General features: G+C 39.1%; 1 protein-coding gene across 1 annotated transcript in view; it reads left to right on the plus strand.

Moving 5' to 3' along the window:
* RSPH14 (radial spoke head 14 homolog (Chlamydomonas)) overlaps positions 1 to 15,047 on the plus strand; it is a 70,681-nt gene extending 55,634 nt beyond the window's left edge. Inside the window, exons 4-6 of the mRNA XM_010004806.1 lie at positions 12,174 to 12,399; positions 13,717 to 13,850; positions 14,806 to 15,047. Coding sequence (XP_010003108.1) covers positions 12,174 to 12,399; positions 13,717 to 13,850; positions 14,806 to 15,047 — 602 coding nt within the window. The remainder of the gene's footprint in view (positions 1 to 12,173; positions 12,400 to 13,716; positions 13,851 to 14,805) is intronic.
* Positions 15,048 to 22,684: the final 7,637 nt, after the last annotated feature.

The following is a 22,684-nucleotide window of genomic DNA, read 5'->3' on the forward strand; positions in this document are numbered from 1 at the left end:
GGGGTTGCGGTTCCCGCCGCCGCGCTCCGCTCCTCTGCGCTCCCGCATTACATAAGGCGCGCAGCCCTGCGCCCTGCCCGCGCAACCGCCTCCATTCCGCTGCGCGGGAGGACGTGGCGGGGCCGTGTTTTCTGCAGTGGGGCCGCGGCTCTGCCAGGATCCTGATTTTTATTATTCATTTCGCGATGCATATTTTAGGGAGCCGGCGAAGTAGAGGGAAGTGGTCACATACATGTTAGAATGACGCAATCGAGGGTAAAGGGAGAAAAAACAGTTCATACAGTTACATGGGATTTATCTACTCTTCGCATTCCACCTTTTCCATCAGTCACTCGATCTCAGTACCGTGCATGTGTTTTCTTCGGCTTTTCCCTTTTCTCTTTTCCTGTCTGTTGCATTTCTGTACGTGTAATTTACTACAGCTTTTTTTCAGTCATGATGAGTATAATTTTCTTTTTATCTCATTAATGGATTCACACTTTTTATATTTAATTTTTTTTTTTTTTTTTCCTAGCGCCTTTTTCCTTTTGGCCACACTAGAATACTAGTTGCATGGTCGAATCAGCAGCCCTGATCAAATAGCCACGATTTCTCCTACGCTGCTAATTTTATAAACGTAATTTGTTCCTGATACATTTCTGCTGGAGATGGCAACAGAGACCTTCAGACACAGACAGAACGCAGGCATTTTTTCCCACAATAAGGGTTGACATGATACAGTGCAGAAAGCAACTGATTCCTGTAAATAATCTCCCTTCCAGTACTGATACTATCAGCAGAGCTGTAGTCTCCAAGAATTATAATCATAAAATATTTTCAGGTAAAACATAATGTAGCAACATTTTTTTTCTTGCACAGAAATAAGAGCCATGAATCAGTATGCACCATGTGAAGGAAACATCTAGACTGGCAAAGTTGTCCTGGTAAACTCCTAGCATTTAAAAAGAAATGTCACGTATATAAATTGCACTGTTCTCCCAGCAAACTGATAACATTCAAATAATAAAACTGCCCTGCTTTAATAAAAAAATATAATCTCTGCAGCTATATTTTGAAATTTTAGCTTTCAAAGGTATATGCACATGTGTCTTTCTGTGCATTTAAAATTCTAATAGTGTTTGGCTTTTCCAATGTACTCTTTACTTGCAATTGCATAAATCCCTGATACAGTTATGTTGGCAAGGGAACAGAACAAAAAAATTGTATCTGTGGTAACTGAGTAGTCTAGATAATAGGATAAAAGAACAATAACAAGGTGTACAGGTTTAATCTGATATTCCATAAAGAACAAGTAGTTACTATAGAAACTGTGACATTACGTGGATCTTCAGCATAGTACTTTATATGTGAGAAAAAGCATCTTCCACACATTAACCAACATTGGCAGAAATAACAGCATCAACTACCATCATCCTGTGTAGGAAGATCATCCTTCACATGCTCTCTACAGATTTCATCACTTTTAGGTATTTTTCAGTTGATACAACAAAATGCTTGCTTTCTGGCAGTTTTGCAGGAGACCCTGCAGGTTTTGTCAGTGAAGGCATGACAAGCACACAGTACACAAGTAATGGAACAGGGCTTTCTCTGGTAAGTTCAGGTGGTGTTATTTCAACACTACCGTATGGGAGCTTGATGTTGATTAATGGCAGAGTTAAAACCCAGCTCATCCAAAAAATACAGCTCACTGGAACCCTCAACTGCACAAGTTTCACTCAATTTGCCAGAGCTATTCATTGACCAAAAGCCAAATCCTTGCCTGTTTACTGTTGCTTTCTGTTTGGGATCAATCAAAGTAACTGCATTCATACATGTTTAGCTTGAAGACAATAGTGCTAAAAGCAGAAATGTGCTCTTAAGTGGAAAATCCCATAGGGATTTTTCTAATCAATTACCCTTTATTATACCACGACAACATCCAAATATTTATATGCACACATGCAATGTTCTTGGTGAATGTACATCTCCAAATGATAGAGGGTAAATTGAGAGGCCGCATCTGGTCTGTAATAAAAATATAATAAAAGACATTTTGTATTTCATTCAATTTTCTACCAAACACCCTCTTTTTAACAAGCAATTGTAGATCTGGGTTAGATATTTATAGACGGGTCTGTGATTCTCTTTGAGCATGAAGAACTGAACTGAACATTTAGAGAAGAATAAAAAGGCTGTATTTTTATTTTTAACCATTTTTCTCACGTGGAAGAGTTTAAAATAGCATCAAGTACAGATGACTGGGATCTGATATTTATAGCTATCTGGCATGTTGTTGCTTTGTACCAATGTCTGTGAGATGGTGGGGAAAAAAAATCATGAATGCACCTTTCAGCAGGTGGGATCAGCCTGACCTCATTTGGCTTTATCATTTAGGTTGAAAATTCACTTTCTACCAGGATTTCAGCCTTTTGTCTTCTTCTCACATCCTTCAAGTAACTGAGGGTTTCACTTACTATCAACTGTTTACTCTTCCTATGAGGTCAAATCACGGGAGACACTTGAGAATATGAACCCAGATCAGGAGTTACAGCTAATTCCACAGTCAACTAAAGAGAAAGACTCCTCTAGTTTTCCAGTAAACAAAAAATTTAAAAACAAAACAAAACAAAAAAACACAACCAAACTGAAAATGTTAAGTACCTTACATACATTCCTTATGGTTTTATTATGTACCTACTGAATCTGCAACTCCCAGTCATTGGCTCAGCTGCTGAATTAGCATTTACCACTGAAGCCAAGTTGAGAAAAACAAGCATTAAATCCAGCAGCTGGTGGACAGCTGCTTGGAGGCTGGCCTGGAGCCTTGGAAGATAAGGTGGCTTTCCTGTGCAGCTAACTTCATGTAGCCTGTCCTAGGCTTTGTGATGGGTACATGGACCTCAGCTCCTTCAGAGCCTTCATGGGAACAGAGCTACAGAGATACCATAACACAAGATGTAGTTCTTTGTAAAGGACCCATCCTTCAAGGTTGCATGATTGTGTTTATAAAAACCCCACAGAATTAAGGTTTTATTTCCTCATTCTTCACTTTTTAGGGCAAAAGAATAGGGAAAATACTTCCCCCCCCATTTTTATCCCAAAGAGAAAGTGGGGATCACTTAGTAAAGTATACAACAAAAGATCCATGAAGTGTGAACAACTGACCAAATCACTTGGGATCAAAATATATAGATTATTTGGAAATTACACCCAAGGAGACGCAATTAAGCAGGGCCAGGAATTTTTTTAAAGCAAAGCTTTCGAAACAAAAAGTACCAGCTTCGGATCTCCTAGTAAACTGGTGTGAGCAACAAGCTACTGGTTACTCTTGGGATACCCTCTTCCCTCCTGCAGTCTTCCCATTTGATTAATTCCTTTATTTTCCACTTTGTAAGAATGATGAAATATTAATTGAAGCAGTGAGTTGAAAGTAAGTCTCTCCCACTGGAGGGTACAGGTAGGCATTTAGGGTTTGTGTAATTGTTGCAGTAACAAATAAACAAAAGTAGAAATGTATTGATTTCAAATAGTTTTGCTTTTGTCACTGACATTCTTGCCAAATGAAGAAATCTCAAATTGGATCCTCAAAATTTCTAAGTACCTGTTTTTAACAGGTACTTAGAAAAAAATGTTATAATCTGATGTCACATTTTTTTGTATCCTTCACATGTGATAATTGCACTTCCTGTAGGAACCATGAGATACAGCTATAATTTCAATAGGCAGTAGTTTTTTTCCCTTTTATTATCTTGTCGTGTCTGATGAACAGGAATAAGAAACTGGTAGTTTAAAAAAAATGACTGAAAATTTTATTTGAGGAAACAAAGGTAATTCTGGGAAGCTATGGAAGACAAGCTGGGAACATCCAGGTAGCTTTACTATAGGGACTGTAAATACCAGAGCAGTTCCCTAAAAATGTGCAACACTGCCATCAAGCCTGAGGCTAATTTTGTATCTACATAAACAAAAAAGCTATTACATACATAGATCTAGCAACTGGTGGTCCTTTATGAAGGACAAAGTAGACATACAGAGTTGCAGCTTTAGCCAGTTATAAGTGATCACTACTTCTTTTATGAAGCATTTTTAGAGTGAAAAATTGTGCAAAAGACTGTTTGGTCCATTACTACATTAGTCATAGAAAACTGCATAAATGTGACTGCTGTTTTTTGTTATTTACCATTCCCCCTTATTAAATTCTTTGCTCTGTCAATGACCTGCACAAGATTGATTCAAATAACAAATTACTTAGGAAGCAATTCAGCCTCCAGATGTGAGTCTTCATCACCATTTTCAGCTTTCAAAGGTATCCCATCTGGCCTCCAGCTGTAGTCTAGAAATGTTTGGGTGTCCTGTAGGTCTTAAGTCATACCTGACACTTCCAAGCAATACCTCAGGTACATGAGATACAGATACATTTCCACATGAAATGTGATACCTACATGAAGCCATCTGAATCATTTTCTTGCTAATTGAGTGATGGAATCAATTAAATGGACAAGGTACATTATGCTAACTTCAACTAACAAATGAACTTACTAAATTGATAAACACTTGATCTAATCTTTCAATTAATGTCATTCTCAGCCTTATAACAATGTTATTTTTAAAGCATATTAAAATGGCACTAATTTCTGTCAGCTGATGAAACAGTTTCTGGTATCTGTTGTAATTGTTGTAAATATGATTCTGTTTTCTGTTTAACTGTGTTTTGAATACGCTCTATATAATGTTCTTAAAGATAAGCATATTAGTAACACTGTTGAAGTGCTTAATCTGGCATGTTTACAGAAGCTAGACCTAATATTTTAGTCCAGGTTAGGTAACAGGTTCATTTGACTGCTGTGGCTTGGTTCCCAGTGCACTAATTTATTATAGAATGTTATGATAGAAAAGTCTCTTAGCAAGAACACCTTCATTCCTTCACTTAGCCTCATACTGGAATGCATGTTCAGACATGTACCTGTTTGTCATACACTCCTCTCAGCCAAAGTCTGTGACTTACAGCTCACTGGAGGAAGAAGGCACTCAACCCAAGAGCAACATTTACTGGCAAGGCACTTCAAAAAAGAAATCACCCTTAAAGCAGCCCACACCTTGGCAGTCTGGTATTCAGTTAAGATTTAAGAATCTTTCACAGCTGGAAGTATAGACTAAAAAGTACTGGAAAGCACTATTGTAGAACCTCACTCAGAACAGAATGCCATTTTCATTGAGTAGTATAAATAGTTTTCCTTAAGGACATGGCTTCCCATGGAAAACATGGAATTTGCACAGCAGCAGGTCTGAGTGGCAAGTGGAAGCTGAGCCTGCATGTCCGTACAGCTCCACTCATGTCGTGCAGCCATCTGGGCCCCTGGTTCTAATCAAGATGTGTTTCTTTCTTTTACTCTCGTTTCCAGTGAAGCTGCCAAGCCAGACCATCTGAAGCAGAAAAGGATCCCACCCTCTTACAGTCCTGTGCTCTTCTTTTCTTAGAGGTTTTATCATTCAACTGTGCTCATCCTGGCACCAGTGTAATCAATGTGAACTGTAGGATAAACCCGACTTACTGCAGCTTTGCCAGCATTCTAGATCAGCAAATATAAGCTGGGGATTTGTCAACACTACCGTTTCTCCTATTTCTTCTTTGAAATTTTCTATCAGGTCATTTTTTAAAGTAGCAAAAAAATAAATCTCCCATCCTTCTAACAATGAAAAGAATATTAAAAAAGGAGTGCTTATACAGTGAGAATGAACCAATGTTTCCTGTAACCTCCTCCTTTTGTCCACTACCATTATTTGCAGACTTTCAGTCTGTTCAGTTTTCAGTCTCTGCAATGATTCATATAGCCAAAGCAAGTTTATGTTAATTTTCAAGATTAAATTCCTCAGTACCTGACACATAATTAATTCTAGGTATTTTGTTCCTTTAAGCCTCTCATTTTTATTTATTTTTTGACAGTGGTATAATCAAACCTACTTGAAAACTTCCTTCTTCCTATAACTGTTTCTGATTCAGTTATGCTGCAGAAGTTTAGAGAATATTTTCGCTAACAAAATTAGACATTTATCCTAAGAAAAACCTGACAAAATGAATGCTTTAAACAACTTTGTCTCTTTCCTTCCCATCCACTCCTTTTGCCCTGTCCATCTAGACAGTAATCTGTGTAGCTACTGAGGTGTCTCTCATGCATCTTTACAACAAGCCTCTGACAGAGCAGACCTTCTTTTTCCATAGGAATCTCTAAAATTTACTACAGTGTAAAGTAACAACCATATGAACAGCTGTCAAACTGGTAGTGTGTTCACCGTACAGTATGAATTCCTCTGCAACTGAAACTTGCTGTAGTATTTGTTAACACTTCCTACACTCTTGATGTACATGTTTGGTATAAGGTATAAAATGCAATATTGAAGTTAGTGTTTGTGAAGGTGCCAGTCCAGGTTCTCTGCTGATCATACCCTGTGCTACACACAACAAACTCAGTGTTTTCTGTGCATGCTGTATTTCACAACAGGTACTCGCGGAAGCAGAATGTCAGCAGGGTCTCTTATGGCTAAGGGCTGCCCTGGTCCCTTTTGGTTTTATCTTGTAGCTACAAGTGTCCATTACTGACCAGCAGAAAAAAAAAAAAAAAAAAAAAGAAAAAAAAAAAAAAAAATTTTTTACCTGGGAAATTTGGGGGGGGAAAAAAAATTTGCAAAAAATTGCCAATTCCACCCCGCAAAAAAAAAAAAAAAAAAGAAAGAAAGAAAAAAAAAGATATTTTTTACCTGGGAAATTTGGAGTGGGGTAGCAACTTAGTGGCTGAGATGTGGCTTTTTGGGAACAGTTACCTCAGGGCTTAAATTTTCTCTACAGTAATTGATCTGAGGACTTTGGCACAAGCAGCACGTGTCAGCTTGTTTTCTTTCCTTCATGCATTTTGGCAAAGCCTTCCCTATGGAGGAAATTAATACATTTCAGGATGACATTTCCTTCTTCATCCAAAAGAACAACACAAACAAAAAACTTTCTGGGTTATTTCCAGTATTTTTTATTATTTTTTTAAAAACTCTCTCTGAATAAAGGAAAAGTACTTTTTCAGAGAAATAAAAGCCAAGAAATTTCCTCATTTGTGTGACCAATATGTGTGCGAGGTCAGTTGAATGCATGTTATACTTATGCACATGCATTAATACCCTTTGGTATATAGAATGATCATGAGTATATCTATAGATTAAGTAAGTTATAAATTTTGGAAACTTAAAGAAGATTAATTCTATGGAAGGTGTGAGCAGCTAGAGTTCTGAAAGGCAAAATAAAAACACTGCAAAATATGTCAATGCTTGTACTTCAATATGCAAGAAGACTATCAACAATTAAAACTAAGAAAAATATTTTAAATCAGTAATACTTCATTCTATTTCATCTTCATTTTGGTTGTTTGCTGTCTTGTATATGATAATGTATGAATACAGTTCTATGAAAAGAAGGAAAAGTTGCTTTCCTTTTGGACACTCCCTTCTGATGCTGTATGAATGACCAGTTATCCAGCATTCATGGATTATGCACTACTACAACAGAGAGCATATTTCATTATCTCCACCAGAGAGGTTTGATGATTTGACACTAAAGGATCTGAGACTGACATCAGTCAAGAGCAGAGTAGTTGTCTTGGTCAATTATTGATCTTACCCTGTAGATATGTCTTTCACAAAATCAGAATCCAGGATTAATTTTTCAGGTTGGAAACTGCCTCCCTGTGAAACACAATTCTACTGTAATTCCTCCCCAGAATTTCTAGAGATGCTGTGATAAAAGACATTTTGTAGACCACAATTTTTCAGTTCTTTAGCTATTACTTCTCTTTCCATAGGGCATAAAGTATTTAGATGGCTAAGCCCATTGCTTTCAAGGAGAAGGTCACAGGCAGACTTACTACCTAAATTACTCCATTTCTTGGATTTCTAGATTATCATAAAGAAGCTAATGCAGATACACTAGTTGTAGTTTCTATGTTAATTATCTTCAGCTGTGTTTTGCTATTATGATTTCATACATGCCAAAGCAAAGATTCTAACAACAAGAAGATATGCAGGAGTCTCATTCTTTACTGAGGATTAAGAACCTCTTGTTTATCACTCCAGTCTTTCCTGTCCCTTGTTAATGCTTGAAACCTTTTGGATTTTTAAAAGGATCCCCAGAGGCAGCCACATCATATGCTTCTCCAGTTTACTGCTGCTTTTTAATAATTTTTTTTTAATAATGTTATTTTCTCCTAGGTCTCTCATTCAGATAACATCCTGAAATACTTAATACTGGAAAAATTCTCAGTGGCTTCAGAAGCAGATCCCACAATGCTTCTATAAAGTTTACAGCTATTGTATTTTTAGTGAGGATCTGACAGACACTGCTATTCAGGCTGTGATTTTATACCTGATAAATCCCTAGGGCTGTCGTAAGATAAATGCATTTAGCCAGTGCACAGATTGGAAATGGTTTGGAGTAGAATTGTTTAATATTTTTAGTCCAATACAAATATCTGCAGTGATTTCCTCAGTTGACTAATATACTAGTAGCTCTTCAGGTAATTTAAACAGGGACTTTTCACCTCTAAGTCCTTTAATATAAAAGATATTCTTTATCTTTAGGCATAGGCATCATTTGGGACACTATTGTTTATTCCTATTAAATTACCAAAAAACAGAGGATTATTGTTGCAAAGAAGAAGAAAATAATCTGACTTTCAAAGATATCAACAGAATTTTCCTCTTCAGTTAGAGGAATTCATAAAGCAGGCAGGGTATAGGCAGGTATAGGCAGGCTCTGTTTCATTTAACATCCCCTACCTCCTGCTCCAAACTTACCAGAAAGAAATTTAAGTCCAGTTTTATAGTAATATTATATTTAATCTACTCCCTGACACAGTCTGAACGCTGGAAGCACTGACTCAAAATGCTGAATCTTAACATTAAACTCTCAAACTTTGCTCTTGTGACTGGTGACTCAGAAATCTTCTCAGGGAGTCTAAAAATCATTCTTTTTTTTTCAATTTAAACAGTGGTAGCAAGGAGTTAGTAAGGAAGGTGTGCTGGGGAGGGCTCTGCTGCGGTCCTCTCTCATCACTCAGAATGGAAACCTCACAGAAGCATTGCATTTTTAAATGTATATTATATGTGCTGGCATTCACCCATGTAGTAAACACTTTCTTACCTCTAAAATGGTGCTAAACTATTGCAGTGCTGGCAAGAGAGCTGCGAGGACCAGAACTGTTCTCAGGATCATTTGGAACTCACAGTTCCTGACTGCTCATCCTGGGACTCCACAGCTGCTGTGCACTGGATGTGTTGCGAGCACACCATGGTGCCAGGCAGAATTCCTCCTTCCCAGTGTGTCTGGCTCTGCTTCTCTTCTCCTTGTGGGCCCCTTCCTAAGCAGAAATGCTGTTACTGAGCTTTTCAGATACTTGTGTGGACATCTGAGGTGTTAGCAAAACATTCATATTATAGAGAATCTGTGTTCACGTTATTTTACTGAGCTATATACTACACTGTATGTCACTTTGTGGCCATGCATGAGGCACATGCTTCATACTAAAGCAAACATTTAAATGGCTTTGAGTTGAAAACCAACATTTGTAATGAAAAGGATTTGTAATGTGATTTAATTGATTTATGTAATTGAAAACCAAAACAAAACACCATTGTTATGTACTAAAAGTGACTCCTTTGTCTTCCACAAAATTTAACTTGTTCCCATGCCCTGCAGCTAGAACTAAAAGAACAGAATAAAATGGCAGCTCCTCTTTGGGCCTAGTTGAAAAAAAGAGTCAGGAAAGGAGGGTGAGAATGGCCAGAGGGTTATGAGAAGGAAGAGATGAGTGCTTAGATAAAAAGCAGCCCAAGGGAAGATTACAAGTTCTCAGAAAAATAGATCAATAATAATGTTAACCATGCAGCTGCAAATGCTGCTATTTGCATTTTGAAAACATTTTCCCCTACTAATTCACTATGCCCAGGATATCTAAACACTCTCTGCGATAGATAAATCACCTTTGGAAGGGCAGTATTTTAATGAAAAGTCAAGATCCTAAGGATGCCACCACATTTTCCAAAGTAAGACTACCAGAAACACCAGCTTACCTTCCCCTCCTGTTGATAGCAAAGTAAGATGCATGGATATGAGACTGCTCTAATTTACAAGTAACTCTCAAACAATTTTCCACTGATTTTGGCTCCTCTCTTTTCCTTTTTACCTCCCTAGATCTTTCACCCTTTGGTTTCTGATCACAAAATAAATACCTCTTAATGGCTCCACAAAATAGAAGCTGTCTCAGACAACAGTCTGTACATTATCTTGCCAGCTTATTGAAACAGAAAGACATAAAGTGGCTGTGTTGTATATTTTGCATTTAGGACCTGCAGTGCAACAATGAAGAGTAGCACCAAAAGAAACATGAAGTGCAAATGCAATGAATGAGGGATGTCCAGAGTCAAAGAAAGTCAATAAACATTACGAGGAAGGGCCAAGACACACAGTCCTGTCCAGTTGAATCTATTGGTTGAATACATTAGGAGATAAGTGAAAGACGCACAAAGAAGTGAAACTTGAATGCTCTAGAGGACATGGATTTCAAACTTCCCTTCTTTGCTACTGTTATTTACATTTACACTGTGTTATCTTATCTAGAAAAAATGAAATTACTTTAGGATTAAGTACTCCAGTTCTAGGTATGATTCATGATCATCTGAGACTGCTTTAAGCTACTACCATGGGAGCAGTTTGCTAGTGCCCTACTACTGGGACTCCCTAAGCATTCCCAGCCATACCCTTGGTGTTGTCTAACCTACCTCAAACCTACAATTCCTAATCCTTGTGGAGGGAGGCTGGAGGGCTTTTTACTATGCAGTTACCACACCACCCACCCCGCCCCCCCACCTAGTGGTACACAGAGCCAGAGCTTCAAAGATAATTTTTTTTCACTTTCATTTCCTGCTTTGCCTTTCTAACATAGGGAGAAATCCTTGTTTTTGAAATGTTGTTAACCTTCAAGAGTGATTTGTCTGAATCTGTTCTTCCTTATCATTTATTTGAATTCTCACAGCAACTGACAGGGCAGTAAATACTGTAATCATACCACCCCTAGGCATTTATTTGCATTAGTAAAGTGAATCCTAATAAGTTACTAACATAAGAAGTTATTAAATGTCAGCAAAACCTCAGAAATATATACAACAGAGTAACCTCTTGATTGGAATAATGTTTTTCACCTAATTATCAAGTTGAGGGATTTCTGCTCTGCACTACTAAGAGCCATTAAAATCTCTTTCCCACCTGTCCATTTATCCCTGACTGTGGAGATTCATTTGAAAATACCTTGATGACTCTTAGCCACAAAACTTCCTTATCTATACATGAATCATTTTGAAGGGAGCCACATTTCTCTTAGCAACCAAAGAACCAGTCTTAGCAACAAGACAGCTGGAGAATTTTGTTTTCACATAGTTACTCATGGACAGTACATTCTGCATTCTCTTTCCCATGGCATTGCTGCTTCCCTGCTGGCTGTGTGTTGAGTAACAAATGGTACAAATCAGACACTTGATCTTAGCAAAGCCATCACTTGCAGGGCAGATGACAATCTTTCTACATTTGATGCTGTTTACTTTAGGAGATAGTGCAAGAGCACTGAATGCTGGAAGGCTCCAAATTAAAAATTTTCCCCATGACAGAATTAGTACAAAGAAAAGTATGAGGAAGCTGACAGTCTCTAAAACTTTGACTTCCCCCATAGAAACCATAGTGGAAAATCAAAGTATTATTTCCAAAGGCTCACATCTCAGCCTCTCTTAACATCTGTTTGTGTTGGGAACAGTCAGGAAGGATGGAAATAAGGTGACATATATACATATATTTCCTATACTTTCTTAGGAAGAATAACTTTTGGAGAAATACTATAGTGGGGGAAACAGGGAACATCAGAGCAATTGCCATTTTGGTTATTATATGGGCTGATGTGTTTATAGGACAGCTGGGGAAGCTTCCTGAGGGAGCAATGCTAAGATGGCATTTACAAACAGACCACTGTTGTAGTCGGTTCCATCTCTCAACCCCACATCTAAGGAAATGAGTTACCAGATGTATTTTCATCCTGTTAAGAAGTTCAGAGTGCAAGTAGAAATAATGCAGCTCACACCTCACCAGTTTCCTTCTCTGTCTCCTCCTGTAGGGGCTGTTGACATACTGCAAGCTGGTTTGATCCCCTTCCTAGTAGTCAAATTGAAGACTGAGCCAGATGAAATCCAGGAGCTCATCCTAGATACACTCTCCAACTGTCTACATGTGGAGGCTTCTGAAGCTATAGCAGCTGATGCCGTTACTATCCTGAAGGAAAAGCTCACACACCCATCAGCAGTCATCAAAAGCAAAGCAGCTTGGGTCCTGTTAGCAATTGGGTAAAGGAAAAGAAATCTGTCTATAATACTTAAGCCCAAGAAAATTTTGTGAGAGAATCAATGTCATTAGCTTACAGTTGTGTCCCATTCCACATTGAAGCTGTCCCATTTGATGTGCAAAGGCATATCAGCCTGAATGCACATATAGGTAGAAAACTTCTTAAAATCACAGCTGCTACAAACCATCTGAGAAAGCAGATGCCAGTCAGGAAATGTCATTCCTTCTCCTTCCATTTGTCCTCAATATTGGCAGTGTAATCAGGATTTTTTTTCCTGATACAGCACTGCTGAGAAAAAAATCTTGCATGAGAAATCATGTGGAAACAAGATTCTGACCACTATGGAAGTAGAGAGAAGCTCCTTTGTTTTTTTGGACAACTGCCCCCTCTCAAAAAATTAAAGGTCCTGGGAAACTTTCAGAGTAATTGAGGACAGAAATAGTTTTCTGACACAGGCTGCTACATACGTCACTGATGGATCAGGCAAAGCAATCTTTATATTAAAATTGTGTATCAAACACTGGATGAAAGGAACAACTTAAGTCCTTTGTCCTGCAATCACAAAATGTAATAACATTGCTCAACAGATGTTGTTTAAAAAGGTCTGCAGATCATGTAGTTCACATAGCAACTGGCACAAAACACTTCTAATGTCCTACAATAAAGCCAGAGAGTATAGATAACATGAGTCAGAAGAAAAGCAGAAATGCAGCTAGAGGGTGCACAGAAGGTACATTCTAGGTTCCTGCAGTGGCTGGGCCAGGTTAAATATTCCCCACATTAGAAAGGCTGGAAAGAGAAAGAGAAAACTGATCTGGGAATAGAATTAATTGCAGATGCCTTATTTAGCAAGTTTTTAAATCTGCATAAGGCTCAACAGCCATGTTTCTAACTAAATTGCCATTAGAATCACCAGCACACTTAAGCCTACATCCTGTTACATGCTCCTGCCCATCAATCTCCAGTGTATCACAGAAAGTAAAAGAAGTCTGAACAGCACCTAAAAGTAGCCTAAAAATAGCCAATCCCACACAGATAAGTTAACATGATATCATCAGTATTGTATCAGCAAGTAGATTTAATAGACACCAGGCACAAACAGATACCTCCTTTCTTTTCTTTGTGGCTGGATAGTGGTGTTTGCCATCTGTCTAACAGTTAGAACATTGTGACTCCAAAGAGAAGGGAGAAGAGGGCTGTGTCAGCTCTGTTGTCACAGAATGAAGGAGAGCTGTGGGGGTCAGGCATGGGGAGGAGCTGTGGGCAGCTGCACAGGCAGTATACATAAGAAAGCAACTGAACCATCTTTTCTGCACAGCACTCACCCGGATGGAAAAACCAACATATGTGAAGAAGTTACTCCCGTGCTGGTGAGCCTGCTGACAGATACAGATCCTGAAGTCCAAGCTAGTGCAACAGGAGCACTGATGTTTGCTACCATTAAACCTCAGGGTGAGAGGCAGTTCTGCTGGGATACCTGCTGGAAATCCAATTCTAAGGCAACTTAGTAACAAAACCTTTGCCCCGCCACCCCCAAGCCCTCAGTTTCTGATAGTGTTAAAACTCCTTCAAAAACCTGTAAGATGAGGACACTTCTTCAGATCTGTCTCAAGCAACTGCTGTTTGTCCCCCACAGTGTCTAGGGGGGACATTTATTCACTTCAAGTAGGTCAAGAAGTTCTTTCTCTCCCCCATCTGCGTCATTTACCTCCCAAATGATGCTCCAGAAGGGAACATTTGCTGTTGAAGTCCAGACCACACAGAAATCCACATACCTTAAGCTACTCTGAGTCACCAATCCTCCACAGAGGAGCATTACTTTCTGGAAGCTCTTTTTGTGCTTAGAGGCAGTTTCTTTCTCACAGCTGGGAGAAGAATGAATATTAATGAGGTCTGTAGTTCTCCCAGGTAACTTACATGAGACTGAAAACACTAACTGCTAAATTTTCAGTGTGATGAATGAGTAATTAGACATAGAAGACTCTTAATAATAGCAGTTGTGTTCCAGTCATCCTCTGCAACAGTCCCCCTGGCTTCCAAAGACACCACAGCAGTGGATGTCAGTGCTTGAAGTGTCTTTAAAAACAAAAGAATGGAGCATGATTCTAACCCCCACAAACATTATTTTATCCTATCATTCAGTGCGTCATGTATCTTAGATAATTTGTTGCAAGCTAAATAATAATGTGCAAGGCAGATAACGTGAAACAAGAAAGATCTTCCTTCTAAAAAATAAACAGGTGGCAGCTAGCCTTGGTCTTCAAAAGATAAGCATGTCCTATGTCTTTGCACTGCACCCTCTGGGGGTGGGCAGAGCTGTAGCTGGGCAGGGAGTAGAAAACAGCAATTCAAAAGCATGTTGATTATATGTAATAACACGTTTTAAAGCCAGTTTACTTCTCTTCAGGGAGATTCTCAGCCTTACATGCTGAAGCCATTCCACCTCTACTGAAGCTGGTTACTGAGGAAACCAGCAAAGCCCGTCTGAGTGCCATCAAAACCCTCACCATGCTGGCTGAGCTACCAGGGGGCCGCAAGACACTCCTGGATCACACAGAAATATTTCAGCAGTGCCTGAACGATCCCTGCGAGACAGTGAGAAGAGCTGCACAAACTGCCATCAGAGTCATCCAATGGAAACCTTTTTGAAGTTGTGATGTTTCATAGAGATCTATTGCCCTCTGCTGTTGTCAGGCTGTGTAAGTTGCATGATTATATGAGACCTTCAAAACCAAAACTGTCTTCCTTTGTTACTCTGGATCAGTTCCTCCTGAAAAGTCATTTGTAAACACTTTCACAGCTATATTGCAGGTCGCAAGCAGAATAATGGAGAAAAAGAAAATTTAGGAAGTCTAGAGTTCTCCACTAGGAGTTATTTCCAGAGTTATTGAGATTTTCCTGTCATACAAGAAACCAATCCTTTTTGTTCTCTTGATAACATTATCTCTTCTTTGTTGTTGTTTTTTTTGAGACCTCGGCCTATCAAACATTAATCAATAACTAATTACATAAGAAAGGTTCACCATTAACCTCTCCAGCAGTCTTGTCTATGCTGATGTCAGGAATTCACAGGAGTTTTGCTGTAAACATTTGTTGAACATGGGTCTAGAACCATTTAGAGCATCACCACAGAAAAAGCAATGGCATTGGCACAGAAGGGTGTCTCAGAGAGAATTACCGGGCTTTCTGAGCCCAAAATATAACCAAATACTTCTCAGCGTGGTTCTAAAAAATGGAGGTGCTGGCAAGAGTTGCCAGCAGTGAATGTGGTGGAGATGGACCCTATTGCCCTGGGCTAAGTTTCAGTAGGATTTTACCCGTGGTGTACTCAAGATAGGTCACTACAGAGATGCTTCAAGTCATTCTGTGTGCAGTTGCAAGTATGTAATTTAAGAGGTTTCAACAGAAGGCCTGGACAAAGAAATAAAGCAAGCTGGCATGGCAAATGCTGGCCTTTCTCAGCAACCAAGAAAGATATCATGGTAAAGGTGACTCAGCTTCACAAGAGATCTCATTTGTTTCACTCAGGCTTTACTCTTACATGGTATTTTTATATCTAGAAGTTACCAAGCTGTAGCTACAAAGAGGCTGCATCATCTCTATAAAGGGATTATTTGTTAGGGCTGCTTTTCCATTGCAGAAACCCACTGTCATACTGCAAACTGCATTTCCCTTATACAAAGCTTAAACTTACTCTGTAGGAGTGATTAAAGTTAATAGATTTCTCTTCCATAACCTAACCTAAGGGTGAAATTCCTCTCCTCTAAAGATGTGATTTAAAAGTATTGAGTCACTTGAATTCATTCCCTCTGGGCAGGATCTTGGCAGAACTCTGCCTTTTAAACAGACTCTGCATACATAAGGCACTCATATGTAATACATATTGATGCCGGAGTGCATCTCATTCAATAAAAGGGAGCCAGGCAGCTTAATAACATGCTAAATGTTCAGTCCAGGACTAGGGAACAAGAGAGAATGGAAAGGCTCATCTATGCTTACAAAACTGCTGCAGGAAAGTATAGTAACAATGATCATTTTAGCTCAGCTCCAAGCTTCTGTCACAGCCTTCCCCAATAATTCAGGTCACACTTCAAAGAGTTAGCAAAATAATTACCTTGTTCAGATGTAGAAATAAGACTATCCAGACTGAACTGCTCTGACAAGAGGAAATTTAGCTGACTTGGACCTAAGGACTGCATTCTGAGCATCTGCCTGATCAGTGTTTTACAGACAATATAAACTGTTTCCAAATAAGGCTCTATGATACCAATGTTGTTGTCTCATATACATGCACAACAAAAAAATGGAACAAAGGCTTAACTGAACTCTGAAATCTGGATGCTAGTGGTACCCCTTTCTTGTCAGTTTTTGTCTAAGCACTGATACATCTGACAATGTAACTTACGGTATTTCAATCACAACAGTAATTCCATTGGGCTGCACTGACCATGTACTGCCCATATAAAAACCAAAATTCAAAGTTTACATACAAGACAACCATTATTATTTTTTTTGAGTAACAATGCAGCAGCATGAACAGAAATCACAGGGTAAAAAGAATTGAGTAGAAGACATACAGCATAAGCTTGGACTTTTAGGTTTGGAATTCTCAGTGCTCTTATTCATTGTTAAATTAACTTAATTTCTATAATATAGCAAATAATAAAGAATTCTCAAACAAAAGTACCCCCACACCCTTATGATTAAAGATTTTCTTTTTCCTTTGGCCCTAGCAGTATTTTGACTTCTGTCAGTTATTACTTAACTGCTGAGTACAGTGTTGCCCTTAAATAGCGCACAACGTGAAAAATGCATCCTAAAGTTCTTGTACTGACATTCTGATAAAACAAAAAGGTCACCTGTCCCAGCAAGTCCAAGGGCAGGAACAGTCTGGGTCACATTCCCTATTAACTTCACCATCCATATGATGACACAGCTGTTACACAATGTTAAACAGGCAATCTGCAGTACCAGAAGTTTTCTATGTGCTTTTCTTTCAGAAATTAGGACACATTTTCTGACCCCAGTCACAGATTTAGTCCTAGAGACATGCCTGCTGGCTTTGCAGTTCTCTGGGTGTTGAAGATTCATTCAACACGCAGCTAAGGGCCAGGGAAAGTACTGAAATACAGTGTGTATGGGGAGTGCCATGGCTGTCTATAGCTTTGGAATGAGACACAACAGTCCCTAATTTGTGAGGCTGGGCAATTAATTAGCACTAGGTGGACCAAAGAAACACAGCTGATGAATGCTTCCCCTTGGACTGACTTTGTTTTGCACTCCATAATAAAGCTGCCACAGACATGGTCACAAAAAGACTAGATCCTTTTGAATTGCTTCATACACTTTATAAATACTTATATTAGCATGTCAGGATCTGGCACTCTCATACACTATAATTAAACTCATAGTTTCAAAAGAAATCCTGTTTATACAGCATGTCTTCACTTTTAGCACACTGTGCCCCACAGTGCTCTATGCTACCATGACCTTAGCACCTAGGCAGATATTTAACATCAGTGAAAAATTATTTGTCTTTTTAGCTTGAAGCCAGCTTAAGGCCCAGATATAATTAAAGTGGTCCTGGGTCAAAAGCAGAATTAGTTCAGTTACATTCTACACAGACCAAGTTTTCAAAATCAGCTGCCTAACAGTTTTCAATGATACCAGTAGAATACAGGACAGTTGCATTAATGGGAAACCAGATCTCCTATTATATGCCTTGTATCCCAACTAGGGAGAGCTCTTTTTGAATGCACAAAGGTTTGTACTATTTTTTTTCTAACAGTTTTCAGAAGGTTAAAAATCTTATGGCTCTTAGTTCTTGCAACTACAGACTCATTTCCCCATCTCAATTTCCTTTCAGAAGTTCAGGAGTTGGAAACCAATCTGTCCTGCTCTGGAAAATGGCAGCTTTTAATTATCTCTCTTCATGTTCCAAAGCAGGAATACTCCAGGTAACATGATTTTTGCTTCCCATCATGACATTTTCCATTTTAAAAAAGAAATACGCATCAAATGAGAAATGCATAGAAGCAAGAGATTTTTCTAAGGACAAAATAGAGTTTGGGAAAGTCAGACTTGACTAACTGCATTAAACCAGAAGGGCAGAATGTCTTTTCTGCAGCTACACACAAAACTAAGATAATGAAAAATTCAAGCCCAAGTCCTATTTTTAACTCGACAACAATGTGCAATTTGAATTAATGAAAACTGTTGTAATAATTTAAGACACTTTTCATATAAGCCAAGTTTTTTAAGTTATAGGCTCTGATACTGTAACTAAAAACTGCTGCAGAGAGTAAGGATGAGACACACTTACCTCAGGTTGGGCCTCTCCAGGGACCCACAGAAAGGCAGGGAGCTGCTGGTGGAGCAGGCACAGCTGCTCCAGCCTCACCACTGCCAGGCCAGGGCACAGGAGCTCCGGGGAATTCTTCCTTTTCACGGTTTCCCGTGGTAGATGACAAGATGGAGCATTCTCAGGAGGGACAAAAAGGCGCTGGTCATAGCGTCTTTCCTCAGAACAACGAGCAGGCGCTGGAGCCAGAGCAGTTTCACTCCATCCTTTAAGCTCTCCAGCACAGGCCTGCAACGGACGCTCCATGGAATAACACCATGAGTTACCGACTGACACCCAGGGAGGTTTTTCTGGCGTCTCCCAGCTCCCTCGGGGCCGCCGTGCCTGTGGCAGCGCGAGCTGCGCGCTGCGCTTGCGCTGCCGCCTTCCCGCCCTTTCCTCCGCCTCGGCGGCCCCGGCACGTGCCACCCATTGGCACCGCGGCCTGCGGAGCGGCTTTCAAACCCACTGCCTTCCTCGGAACAGGCACCCCACAGCCTGCCAGCAGCCCCTCTCCATGTAGGGACCCCTCTGACCCCAGGAATGTCAGCTCTAACCTCTCCCCAAGCTCAACGCTTCAAGGAATTCAACTCTCCCCCGACCATCAAGGCTCTACAGCTTTTCTCCCAAACGCCAGTCACTGCTGGTGATACGTATATTTACCATTGCTCTTTGCTCCTCATTTTGGCGTCAGTTTTTACTTCATGTAAATATCGCTGATTTTGCCAGTTAAGAAAATGTGTTGGAGCAGGAGCTGAGCCTGTTAGCAATGGCAGCTGCTGAAGGTGTTCTGATCATGATGGTCACTTGTGCCTGGAGAACTCAGCCTTGTGCTGTGTCCTAATTCACCGGGAACAGACGTTTTTGTTAAAACCAAGCCATGGTCACTGCAGATATATTCCAAATTAAGGCACAGACCGTACCTTCCCTCCCCCACTCTGGCATTTCAGTGCATGTGCTTTTTCTATAACAAAATACAATTAAAAACAAATTCTGAGTTCTAAGAAGAGAGTGTTCTCATGATCAGTAATAATTAACAACTGTGACATGCTTAGATGCATGTTATGAGTGAGATAAAAACAGGAAAACACAAAAGAGTGGTTACTTTTTCTCAGGTTTGGCCTGAAGATTATGTAGTAATTCTCAAATGTAAGACCTGGTTTGTTTAGTGTGTGTTCTTATATGTCAGTTTTGTAATTGGCTTGTAGTGCTACTAGGTCCATTTTTTATTTTATTTTGTGCAGTTTATTTAAAACAATTATGTATATCTAACTAAAGTCCACTAAAATAAGCTGTAACCCCCTATTTTACCTGACAGGGTAAGCTGGGATGTCTCAGGATCACCTGGAGTTGTATTATGCTGTACATGCCATGCATGTGTATCATGCTATTAGCCAGAGGTGGATCTGGAGTTTCTCCACTACCCAAAAGTATTTCAAATTTACAGTCAAACATGGAGAACAAGACGTGCTCACTGATCCCAATGCTAAAGCATGAAAATTCTCAGGACAGTGTAAGCTACTTTTTGGGTTTTGTCTGCACAACAGCTGTAACATGGACTGAGTTCCCATAAGAACTGAATAAAAGCCACTTTCTTCCTTAAAATCATGAAGCTGCCTTTGAATGCAGTAGCTACTAACCTGAGGTGGCATTTAACTACTAATCTAAACATAACAAGTTTTATCCACTGCCCACAGTCCAGGTAATTTTTCTATGAAATTCTACAAAATCAGAGGAGTACTCTAAGCAGCAGTAAAAATTTGTGTAAATATTTGAACTCTGCCCTCTACAACATCCAGTTTTTCAGGAACAAAAGCAGGTTGCTGAGCTGTGAGCATCCCTGGGAAACTGAGAGTTTTTCCAAATTCTTTAATCCTGGGGAGGAAAATGAAGTGATGGGGCCTGATGAACCAGAAGGTGATCTAAAGGCTGCTTAGCCTGCCAGGAACTGACTTGGGTTTGTCTTTATTCAAATGGCTGTATTGTTTCACCATATTCTTCCTTTTGTAACAAAGCACGACAAAGAGGGATCTGGGAAATCCCCACTGCAATCTTCTTTGTTTGTCATCCATTATTGTTACCTAGATCCAAAATCTAGACACCAAATTAAGTTTCCACTGTCTTCCATCATATTATATAAAAAAAATCCCATCATTTTGTGGACACCAAATACTTCAAAATATGCAAATACTTTAATACATACAAGTCTTCATAGTCCATTAAATATAATTAATTCCATGGTCTTTAAAATACTCTATTCATTGTATTAAAAGGTTTGCAGTGATATTTATATAGTACTTGTTTGGTCTGGCCTATGGAAAACCTTTCAGTATACTGCAGGGATGATACTGAAGAGCAGCAGTTCTGCTGGAATACATTTGGTTTAGATCCAAATGAAGAATAGATACTGTCAGAAGGTTATGAAGTGGTGAAGGCTGCAGGACCCAGCAGCAGTGGTGTGGCACATACAGGGCCCATCTGGATGCACTCCCTGCCAGTCCAGCGCATCCTGCTGCAGAACCACACTGATGTCCATCCCATGTCCCACCAGACGTGTGCACCAGGAGCCAGGAATATTGGGGCAGCTTGACCTCAGCCAGTGATGTCTTCCTTGTATGTTCAATTCCCAAGAAGCTGAACTAGATGATAAGAAGAACTGTTGCTTTTTGCTCTGAAATGTTAAATCTATCTTTTCCTGCATCTCCAGCTGGTATCAAACTTATCAAATGGAGACAATCAGACTGGTTTAGCTGATATCCCACAGCTGTGACTATTCTTCATGAACTGTTAACTCATACTGTCAGACAGCATGAATTATATTTCTCAATGAAATCTTCAGAAGAAAGATTTAGAGCTTTGCAGAAAAGCAGCACAGAGCTCTCAAATGTACTTGAAAGAAAAATGCCAACTTGGCATTCTGATGCTTTGGACTTCGTATCTTGTTCAAGGATTGTTTTGTAGCACAGTCCATAGAAAGAGGCACTAAATTAACAACAACCCCACAATAAAGACATCCTAATGATTGTGGGTGAAAATTAACTTCGACATACCAAGATGGGAATTGATTGGTAAAAAACAAATATATACACACACATCCATATATATTTTAAATATATATAATATATAGTGCATATATATAATGTATTGCATGTGTATATAGAATATATCTATTTTGTATAAAAAAACCCTTCATATTCAAGTTTAGATACATATTAAAACGTGAAGAGAGGAGGACCTTTTGAAGACCTTAAAGAGAGAACCTATCATAAAAAAAAATTCTCAATAAGCTCAGCAAGACGCATTTTCCCTAATTTCAAAATGTGATCAATTCAGATGGTTGGTGTTCCACTGATTATTGAGAAACACAACACAATGAAAAGTGAGAAAAAGGGGAAAAAAGTCATACTGGCAAGTTACATATAGTGTTAAATACAGCAATATATACATAAATCCTCTACTTAAGGTATCCTGTGCTTGGAGGGGACAATTTAAAATTTGAATGCATAATAAAGGCTCTCAGTTGTTGTGAGGTTTTGGTATCAAATTATCATACCCAAAGAAAAAAGAAATTTGAATAATCAAAAGAAGAAAGGTTGAAAATCAACCCTGAAAGGTAGTTCACAAACCCTGACATGAAATATGGCTTATGCAGCCTTGTTCTGCACATAAATATGAAATGTATCAAAAGTAGATAGAATATTGGATGGCAATTCTGAAGCTGTCTTAGCCCTGCAATGATTCAGTATCCAAGCAGAAATTCTTTCTTGAAATCCCAGTGGCCTTCATCTTTAGATTGTTGAAATCAAGATCACAAAATCAGTGAAAAAATCACCCTGATTTTTTACAAACACAGACAATGAAATACAAGTGTATCTAACTCTGTAAATCCACAAGTTGTCGTTCTTGCTTGACAATACAGTACAATTTCAGAACTGTAATAAGAGGT

The sequence above is a fragment of the Chaetura pelagica genome, unplaced genomic scaffold (assembly GCF_000747805.2).
Source record: "Chaetura pelagica isolate M959 unplaced genomic scaffold, ChaPel_1.0 scaffold249, whole genome shotgun sequence".
In the NCBI taxonomy this organism is placed as follows: Eukaryota; Metazoa; Chordata; class Aves; order Apodiformes; family Apodidae; genus Chaetura; species Chaetura pelagica.